Raw genomic sequence first — 10,291 nt, 5'->3', positions numbered from 1 at the left:
GACGTGTCACCATGCCCATCCAATTTTTGTATTTTACTTTTAGTAGAGACAGGTTTCATCATGTTAGCCAGGCCAGGCTGGTCTGGAACTCCGGACCTCAGGTGATCCGTCCACCTCAGCCTCCCAAAGTGCTGGCATTATAAGTGTGAGCCACCACGCCTGGCCTGTACAGGTTTTTTTTGTTTTTTTTTTTTAACTTTCTAGATGATGCCAATGTGCATCCAAGATGGGATCAGTTTCTGAGATCTTTGCCATTCTAAACATCAGCAGGAAATTCTTAGAAGTGCTGAATTTCAGGCCCCAACCCAGACCTATTGAATCAGAATGTGGACTTTAACAATATCCTAGGCAACTCACATACACATCAAAGTTTGAGAAGCACTCACTTAGACCACCAAGAAACTGTCTCCCCATGAGATGGCATCAGCTGGCCTGCATAGTTCAGAAGGAGCCATTAAAAAAAAAAAAGGAAAAAAAAGGTTGGGCTTGGTGGCTCATGCCTGTAATCCCAGTGTTTTGGGAGGCCGAGGTGGGAGGATTACTTGAGACCAGGAGTTCAAGACCAGCCTGGGCAACATAATGAGACACTGACACTAACAGGAGAAAGAGAAGAAACACACACTCATAAATGGAAACTTACTATGGAAAGTGTTCTTTGCTTTACCGTATATTAACATATATATGTTAGAAACTAGATAATATAGATTATGCCTAAAATCTTGGACATCTTTCTATGCCAGCCTGTGGAGACTTCCTTAATTTTTTTTTTTTTTTTTTGAGATGGAGTCTCTCTCTGTTGCCCAGGCTGGAGTGCAATGGTACATTCTCAGCTCACTGCAACCTCTGCCTCCCAGGTTCAAGTAATTCTCCTGCCTCAGCCTCCTGGGTAGCTGGGACTACAGGTGCATGCCACCATGCCCAGCTAATTTTTGTATTTTTAGCAGAGATGGGGTTTCACCATATTGGCAAGACTGATCTAAAACTCCTGACCTCAGGTGATCTACCTGCCTCAGCCTCCCAAAGTTCTGGGATTACAGGTGTGAGCCACTGCGCCCAGCCCCTTCATTCTTTTTGCCAGCTAAAGAGCATTCCAATAGAAATACTGGCCATAATTTCCTGCTTGCCCAGTGATGACCTTCAGGCTTTGCACTAATGGGAGAGGAAATCTGTGAAATTGGCTTGTTGGTGCAAAGGATACATTCTTCTCTAAAAGAAATTATTATTATATTTTACTGAAGAGCTGCAGAGAGAAGAAAAAAAAATTTTTTTTGATTGAAGGATGATGCAGAATTGTCCACGAAAGAGACTGTAGCAATTTATATTCTCAGCCAACACTGAGTAATAACAAACTTTAAAAATATTTGTCAGTATACCTAAAAGTGATATTTTGTTGTTTTAATTTTTATATTAGTAATGATTAGTGAGGATGAATATTTTTTCCAATGCTATGTATATCTATGTATTTTGCTCTAGGCTGCATGTTAGTATCCTCTGCCTACTAATTTTGTTGGGTAGATAGGCTTTTAAAAATTGACTTTTGGCTGGGTGTGGTGGCTTATGCCTGCAATCCCAGCACTTGGGAAGCTGAGGAGGGCAGATCACTTGAGGTCCGGAGTTTGAGATCAGCCTGGCCAACATGGTGAAACGTTGTCTCTACACAAATACAGAATCAGCTGGGGATGGTGGTGCGCACATGTAATCCCAGCTACTTGGGAGGCTGAGGCAGGAAAACTGCTTGAACCCAGGAGGCAGAGGTTACAATGAGCCAAGATTGTGCCACTGCACTCCAGCCTGAGCGACAGAGGAAAACTGTCTCCAAAACAAACAAAAAATTGACTTTTAAGAGCTCTTTGGCTGGGTGCGGTGGCTCACGCCTGTAATTGCAATACTTTGGGAAGCTGAGGCAGCCTACCACGAGGTTAGGAGATTGAGACCATTCTGGCCAACATGGTGAAATCCCATCTCTATTAAAAATACAAAAAAATTAGCTGGGTGTGGTGGCAGACACCTGTAATCCCAGCTACTCAGGAGGCTGAAGCAGGAGAATCACTTGAACCCGGGAGGTGGAGATTGCAGTGAGCCAAGATCGCACCACTGCACTCCAGCCTGGTGACAGAGCAAAACTCTGTCACAAAAAAACAAAAAAGAAAAATATTTGCTCTTTATACTTTTAGAAAATTAGTCTCTTTTCTGTCATATATGTTGAAAATATTTTTCTAGTTTCTTCATGTGTCTTCTGACTTTGTTCATGGTGATTTCTGCTGTGCTTTAAATGTTAGTTATTGTTGCCTGTATCTATTTTTTAGTTTATAGTTTTTAGGAAGCAGCTACTTTTCAAGCTCTTGTTATCCAAGGATTATTGGGTATTCAAGATCCCTGGATAAGAATCTTTGTGAGATGTGCTTCAAATACAGAGGAAGGATTACAAGTGACTGAAAAACCCAACTAAAATGGACTTACACAGAAAAAGAATTTATTGGCTTATTCAACTGAAAAGTCTGGGCTGAGAAGGATCCAGGGCTTCACATGTGTCATTAGGATGCAGTCTCTGCGACCTCTGCTTCCCGGGTTCAGGTGATTCTCCTGCCTCAGCCTCCCAAGTAGCTGGGATTATAGGTGCCCACCACCGTACCTGGCTAATTTTTGTATTTTTAGCAGAGATGGGGTTTCACCATCTTGGCCAGGCTGTTCTTGAACTCCTGACCTCGTGATCCACCCAAGGGTGGATCAGGCCTTGGGTCCTGATCCAGGCTCTGGAGCAAGGCCAGATTCAGTCAGCTCTATGAAAATTCATAGATTGGGGGTTCCCCTAAGGATGATTTTGGCCCCAATACCCAGGAAGGGAAAACAAGTAGAGGAGAGATCCAAAAAACGATGCCCTCAGCAGAGAGACAGGTGGATAGTAGGTTCAGATCTTCCAGCCAGCTGGTAATGTTGTCCTTCTCACTTGCAGAACCCCAGGCTGGAGAAGCCCGTGCTACTCTCCGAATTTCCTACCAAGATCTCACGAGGTGAACTGGACATGCCTGTTGAGAATGGCCTCCGGGCCCCAGTCAGTGCCTACCAGTATGCACTGGCCAATGGGGATGTCTGGAAGGTGCATGAGGTGCCCGACTACAGCATGGCCTATGGCAACCCTGGCGTGGCCGACGCCACCCCACCCTGGAGCAGCTACAAGGAGAGCCCTCAAACGCTTCTGGAGCTGAAGCGGCAGCGGGCTGCAGCCAAGCTGCTCAGTCACCCCTTCCTTAGCACCCACCTGGGCAGCAGCATGGCCAGGACAGGCGAGAGTAGCAGTGAAGGCAAGGCCCCCTTGATCGGAGGCAGAACTTCACCGTACAGCAGCAATGGGACCTCGGTGTATTACACGGTCACCAGCGGAGATCCCCCACTCTTAAAGTTCAAGGCCCCCATAGAGGAGATGGAGGAGAAGGTGCATGGCTGTTGCCGTATCTCCTAGTCTCCATGCAATGGAGGAGGGAGATTACTGGGGAGAGGCTCCTGGAATCCAGGCCAGCCCATCAGCCCTGGCTGGGGAGGTGTCAGAGGGCAGCTGGGGACAGGTGGGCTCTGCTTTTCAGAGGAACTCAGACCCCACCCCTCACTTGGCTGCCCATAGCATCCCATGTCCCATGTCCCATGGTTCTGCTTCCTGCTGCATCGTCTGCCATCTGACACAAGGCCCATTGTGGCTTCCTGGCTCACTCTGCTATCCGATTTGGGAGGGTGGGCTTGAGATCCCAGCTCTATTCTTGGTATAAAGGCTTCTCCGGATCAGTACGTGCATGTCACATATCAACACACACACACACACACACACACACACACACACACACACTTGATCAGTGTGTGTAGGAATGACATACCTGGGCTCAGGGGAAGCAAGGGGGCTGAGAATGTGTGGGGTATTCCCAAAAGGATGGAAGTTAAGACCCAGAGTCTCATTACCACTGCCAATGTGGCTTTAGCAGGGGAAGGGGCCTGCTAAGCTGAGACCCATAGTCCTGCTCAGAGTCATCCCAAGGTCTGGGCCACCAGCCACACCTGGCAGGGGCAAGAAGTCCTCGTTGTGTTCAGAGGGAGCCAGGAACCTACATGGATAGATGAGATGGGCACAGACCTGTTCCCTGCAGCCTTGTTGAGAGGCACACTTCTGCCCATGCCAGGAGCCAGCTGTATGACCATCCAGGGTGGAGAGGGAAACCCGGCGATTCCATTCCTGGAATCAATCAAATCATGCTTTGCTCTTGGATGGAAGTGTCAAAGGCAGAAGGGTGGGGGACGGGGACAAGGTCAGTATTTACCAAAGTGTATCTGATTTAAAAAATTCCTTTAGTCTGTAAAACTCCTACAGGGAGGAAGGTAACTGAATTCGCTTCTTTTTGTGGATCGTATCACAGTCACTGGGTTTTACTGGCTGGTGCTGGAAAAATGAAGCTAAATGAGGAGCTACCATAGGAATGCTTTTCCAGGGAAAGAGGCCAGTGAATATAAGAAAATACCACTGGTTAACAGGGACAGAGCCCAGCACCATGAGATCTTTGTGAATATCTAGACTGTTTCAGCCCAGCCCATCTCAGCCAGCCCTCTTCAGACTGAGCTGTCAGAGCAAGCAGTTAGAGGCCTGCCTGCCTCCACCTCCCACCCCCATCCACCCACATCAGTCAGTGCTCAGGACCCTGGGCCCAGCTTTTGCCTTTTTGAGGATGCTTGGTAAGGCAGATTTGCCAGTCAGCCCTTTTGAGTTCCTGTGTAGCCCAGGGGCTCCCAGCCTGGTCTTGCAGGAGTGGTGATGCCCCAAGGCTGCGAACCCAGGGTTCACATGGTCAGTATCCCGTCCTGCATTCAGGAGATCCGTGGTAGGGCTGGAGTTGGGCCTTGCCCAACTCCGCAGTTTCATAGCCCCAGGTTTCCTGATGCTGGGGAGGGAGGACTGTGAATGGCTGTTCTCCCCTCACTGCTGATGCTCCCAGGACCCCCACTGCCCACAGGCTCAGCCAGAATCTTTTGGTGTAACCAACAAGCTGCAGGTGTGTCCCCTGCTCTGTGCGCCTTTGATTTGTCCTTAAACTACCTCCTTAGAGCTCTGAAGGGGCCCCGTAGGTCCAGATTCTAATTTGGGGAACAGATCTGGGTTCTTTTTAACCCACTTCTTTCTCAGTCTACGAGAAACTTTCCCTGAGGGGTACCTGGACTAGGAGCTTGGGGCTGGAAGAGCGTCCCCGCCTTGTGCCACAGCTCTAGTTATGGGGTCTGCTCTTTGTCATTTTTAGCCCCCTACTGTGGCCCCCGTGGCCCCATAACCCACAGAGGGAACTGGACCTGAAGGGACCTGGGTATGCTTTCCCAGGAGCAGGGGAACTGGGCCAGAGAGCACAGGGTCCATGGGAGTGACTGTACCCTTGGTGGCTGCTGGAAGGGGAGAGGTTCTCAGCATCAGGCACCTCCACCCCAACGCCAGGTTAGATGTAGTCTAGAGTAGAGTTGGAGGCGGCTCAGGAGGCTGAAGAGAGGTGTACAGATGCTTCCCATGTCGCTGGCATCTGGGGTTGGCTCTTTAATATCTCAGGCTCTGGCCAGAACAGGACAAGATGATCTAAAACACACTTACCTTTGGCTGTAAAACAGTATCACCCCAGACTGATGCTGAAATCCCTCGTGAGCCAACCTTGGCTACAAGGTAGGGAGTGTGAGGGAAGCCACATGCTCCTCAGGAGAGAGCTGTGCAGGTTTTCTTTTTGCTCAGGGGCCAAACACTGAAGGCATATACTGCCCCACCCACTGAGCGCCTGAGACCGTTCCCTCCTTTTTGCATGGCTCCTGCCTCCTGGGCCATTTCTCTCCACCCAGAAGGCTGGGAATCCCAGCTGATTCCCTGACAGGAGCCGACTTCACACACAGGTGACTCAGGCATTGGCTCATGTTTTCACCCAGGGATAAACCATTCCCTCTCTGGAGTCCCTGGGGAGCTTTCCCTGTAGGTCTCCTGGGTGTTGAGAGATGAGCTGAAGACCAACCCTCAATGAATGAGCCAAAATTAATTCACTCATATAATTTACTGAGTAGCTGCGACATGCCAACAAGTATGTTAGGCTCTGCAGATAAAGGAGGAATAAGACAGAGTAAGGAAAACTGTTCTTTGTGGTTTCTGTCCCTTGGGGACCACAGGCATCAGCAGACCCATTGAAGTCACCTGAGGCAAAGTGTCTGTGTCTTGGTCCAGCCACCCTTTGCTTTTCAGCTCCTAGAATCCTTAGAGTCTGAATCCCTTTAGCTGGTAACAGCTGTCATGGCCATCCCTGGATAACATTTGCCACCAAGTACAGATGCTGGATCATGGGTTCCAAGCAGACATCATCCAGGTCCATCTGGAACTTTCAGTGATAGCTGTCTTCAGCCAGCATCTTTGGGGGACTCTGTAATAGCAGCTTGAGATCAGTATCTAGAAGACTGTTCTGCAATTTGCTGCCAAATGCATCTCAGGTTTTTAAAGTCATTGTTTCTTGCTCACAGTGGCTCATTGATTACAGAGCTTCCTCACCCCACTAATGAATACTGGGAGGAAAAGGAGCTGGAGCTGCCTCCTTCAGCATCAAAGCCTTTCCTCAGTAATCTGCCTCCCTTTATGGCAGGGGTGCATCCGGGAGCTGGAAGAAACCTGGCAAAGTCAACCAGATGCCTAGCTCCTGCTGAGACCCAGGTCCTGTGGCAGCTCCTTATTAGATTAAAGGAGGTCACTTCCAAAGCAGGTGCTGCATGGCTCACCATCATATGCCCCAAACAATTGAAAGTTGGCAGCTACTACCAGGCTGTGAGTTTCTGGCGAGTAGCTTAGGGAAGCTCAATAAACTGTAGGCCCAGGGCTACTGAAGACTTCCGGATAGAATTCTCCATCAAATATGCAGCATAAGTAAAACTGCTCTGCACTGTTTGATCCATTTCCAAGGGGCTTAGAACAGTTAACAAGGGTGTGTCCCCTGTCCTGCCCCACGAGTTTGCTGGCTTTGTAATAACATGAGACCATTTTGGTTGTTGGTGTCAGATACCTTTCCATCCTGAGCTCTCTCACCCACCTGCTGTCTCTCCTAGAGCAGGATACCGGGGTACTTTCAAGAAGGGTGCTCCTTTTAAGATGCCCAGAAAGACTGTATTGAACTCTTGCTATTTGTAACTTGGGGATGGTCTCCCCTCCCCCAGGGTACATAAGAGCAAAAGGTCCAATGGTCAGTGGATGACTCTGTAAAAGCGACCCCCTGTGCCAGAAGCTATAGCCCTCTCCCTGACAGGAGTCTCTTTTTGGCCAGAGGGCCTGCTTCCCATGGGCATTGCAAGTGCCACCATGCGGGGCCTGGCTCTGCACACCCAGGAAAAGTCTGCAGACCCCCAGCCCTCCGCAATAATTCACCAGACCAGAAGCCACTGATGTACAGAGAACACTTAAAAAAAAATGTATTTTATGTGAAAAAAAAGTTAAAACTCTGTATACTGTATCAGCAGCTTTGTGTAAAAATGGCAATCAAGAGAGTCTAATATATTTAAAACTTTTTTAAAAAAAAATCCTCGCAGATCTTTGATATCGTACTGAAGTAACTTCCAGGAAGCCCCTCGCCACGTGGCACTGCTGGGCCTCGGGTCACAAACCGTGGCTCAGCCACATCCCAGAGAGGGCACATGTCCCTGGAGTTGCTTCCAGCTGCCAAGGCCTGTGACAGAAATCGCTGTTAAGAGTTTTTAATTAAAATTATTAAATTCCTTTTAATAACACCTGCTAGTGTGACTGGTTATTGCTGTGAGCTCACTTGAACAGTGCTGACTTAAATTCACAAAGAGGACATGCCTGGAGTAGAGGGTGGGTGAGGGCTTCTAATCTCTTCCCCCTTACTCCCGGCTTCCTGCGGAGGGCTCTGGAATGAGGCCCCTGAAGTAGAGGGAGTTCTGGGGGCTCAGGCCTGGAGCAGATGTCTCTCCAGACTGGGAGATGGTAAAAACTGATGACTTCAAGAAAAGGTGGGTGGTTGGGAATGACCTTCATTCTGTCAAATATTCTCTTTGAAGTTAACATGAAGCCCTATAATAGCATATATTTATTCCATACATGTTCCAAAGTTTTCCTGATATTTATTTATTTATTTTTATTTTTATTTTTTTGAGATGGAGTCTCTGTCATCCAGGGTGCAGTGGTGCGATCTCTGCTCACTGCAACCTCTGCCTCCCAGGTTCCAGCGATTCTCCTGCCTCAGCCTCCCGAATAGCTGAGATTACAGGTACTGGCCATGATGCCTAGCTAACTTTTTGTATTTTTAGTAGAGACAGTGTTTCACCATGTTCGCCAGGCTGGTCTCAAACTCCTGACCTCAAGTGATCCGCCTGCCTTGGCCTCCCAAAGTGCAGGGTTACAGGCGTGAGGCACTGCACTGGCCTCTGATGACATTTATATGTAACAAGAGTGCCCCTCTCCTCTGTCCCATTCTTGGAGTGCACTGATGCGTCCCGTACTCTTCCCCCTGCCGCATTCCAGCTCTTCCTTTCACATGCTTATGGTCCTGGCCATTCTTGTTTTTTACCTTGAGGCACAGAGAAGCTGTGATTGCACAGCCTCAGACCACGGTCCTTGGTCCTTGTCCCACACAGAACTTTGTTGGTGTTTTGAAAGAGGGTGAAAAGGGTGCTCTCTTGTTGCCTCCTGGACCCTGGATACCAGAGCAGGGACACATGGAAGGCCCCACACTTAGTCCTGAGAAACTTCACAAATGGATGGGAATGGGGAGAGGAGGGAAAGAGAGGGAGAGGCATTGCTAAATAATGATGGTAACTTCTCACATTTATGATGCTCTTTTCATTTACACGAAGAAGATGGAGGCTGAAAATTGACTGTTATTTAGCTGTGTGGAACTCATGATGAACCTGACAAGGGGTTTTGGCAAAGCAGTGAGGGTTTTAGCCTGACTGAAGAGGACTGGAAGAGAAGTGGAGACAGCAAATATAGACAACTGGTTTGAGGGTTTCTTTTTCTTTTCTTCTCTTTTTTTTTTTTTTGAGTCAGGGTCTTGCTCTGTCACCCAGGCTGGAGTGCAGTGGTGTGATCATAGTTCACTGCAGCCTCAAATTCCTGGCCTTAAGTCATCTCCTGCTTCAGCCTTCCCAGTGGCTGGGACCACCATGAGCACTGCATGCACTAAAAGTTAGACACACCACCATGCCCGGCTAACTTTTGTATTTTTTCTAGAGATAGGGTCTCGCTATGTTGCCCAGGCTAGTCTCAAACTCCGAGACTCAAGTGATCCTCTTTCCTCGGCCTCCCACAGTGATGGGATTGCAGGTGCAAGTCACCATGCCCAGCCATGTCTGAGGTTTTATGCTGCAAAAGTAAGAAGAGAAATGGGGAGCTTTAGAAGAATGTAGGGTCAAGAGAGGGCTGTTTTAAGATGAAGATGTTTCAGCATGTGTGTAGGCTTATAGAAATGAATCAGTAAAGAGGGACACTGATGTTCCAGGAGAAAGAAGGAGGTTGCTGGAGTGATGCTGGTGAGTAGAGGGGCTGGAAGTGCCCAGGCAGAGGAGCTGGGGTTGGATGGTGCAGGCACGGTTCAACAATGCCCTGAGTATGGGCAGAGATACAGACAGGAAGGTAGATGGGATGAGTGCATGTGAAAGTTCCCTTCTCACTGCTTTTGTGTTCTCGGTGACATAGGAAGCAAGCTGTCAGAGAGGAAAAGGTAGAGAGAATGCGAGTTTCATTCCCGTCACCCAGGTTGGAGTGCAATGATGCGATCTCGACTCACTGTCACCTCCATCTTCCAGGTTCAAGTGATTCTCCTGCCTCAGCCTCCCGAGTATGGGATTACAGGCGTGCACCAAGACACCAGGCTGATTTTTGTATTTTTAGCAGAGACGGGGTTTTACCATGTTAATCAAGCTGGTCTCGAACCTCAGGTGTGGGTCAAGCTGGTCTTGAACTCCTGACCTCAGGTGATCCGCCCTCCTCAGCCTCCCAAGTGCTGAGATTACAGGCGTGAGCCACAGCATGGGCCCTGTCTCCTAGCAGGCAGTTTTAAGGATCATGAATTGAAAGCAAGACCAGTCAGTAAGCATGGTTATGTTCTTTTTTTCTCCAGCCCTGTAGGGCTGCTGCAGTGCAGGTGGAAAGTAGCGTGTAACCAGGGTAGGTTGGGGTTTTACAAGGCAAAAACCGGTGAAATGAGAGAAGGCTACCCTAGGGTGTGATCAAAGGAGAGTTCCTAATACGATGAGCCGGTATTTTTTGAATGAATGAATACACGGTTAAATGCAG

The 10,291-nt window shown here is 48.6% G+C and overlaps 1 protein-coding gene across 1 annotated transcript in view; it reads left to right on the top strand.

Moving 5' to 3' along the window:
• Positions 1-7,764, top strand: part of PPP1R16B (protein phosphatase 1 regulatory subunit 16B) — a 121,685-nt gene extending 113,921 nt beyond the window's left edge. The window contains exon 11 of the mRNA XM_032294944.1: positions 2,954-7,764. Coding sequence (XP_032150835.1) covers positions 2,954-3,460 — 507 coding nt within the window. The 3' untranslated portion in view covers positions 3,461-7,764. The remainder of the gene's footprint in view (positions 1-2,953) is intronic.
• The last annotated feature ends 2,527 nt before the right edge of the window (positions 7,765-10,291 follow it).

The sequence above is a fragment of the Sapajus apella genome, unplaced genomic scaffold (genome assembly GCF_009761245.1).
Source record: "Sapajus apella isolate SASKATOON/1434 unplaced genomic scaffold, GSC_monkey_1.0 scaffold33, whole genome shotgun sequence".
Classification (NCBI taxonomy): domain Eukaryota; kingdom Metazoa; phylum Chordata; class Mammalia; order Primates; family Cebidae; genus Sapajus; species Sapajus apella.
The sequence above is the reverse complement of the archived record's forward strand: the minus strand, read 5'-3'. Positions and strand labels throughout refer to the sequence as shown.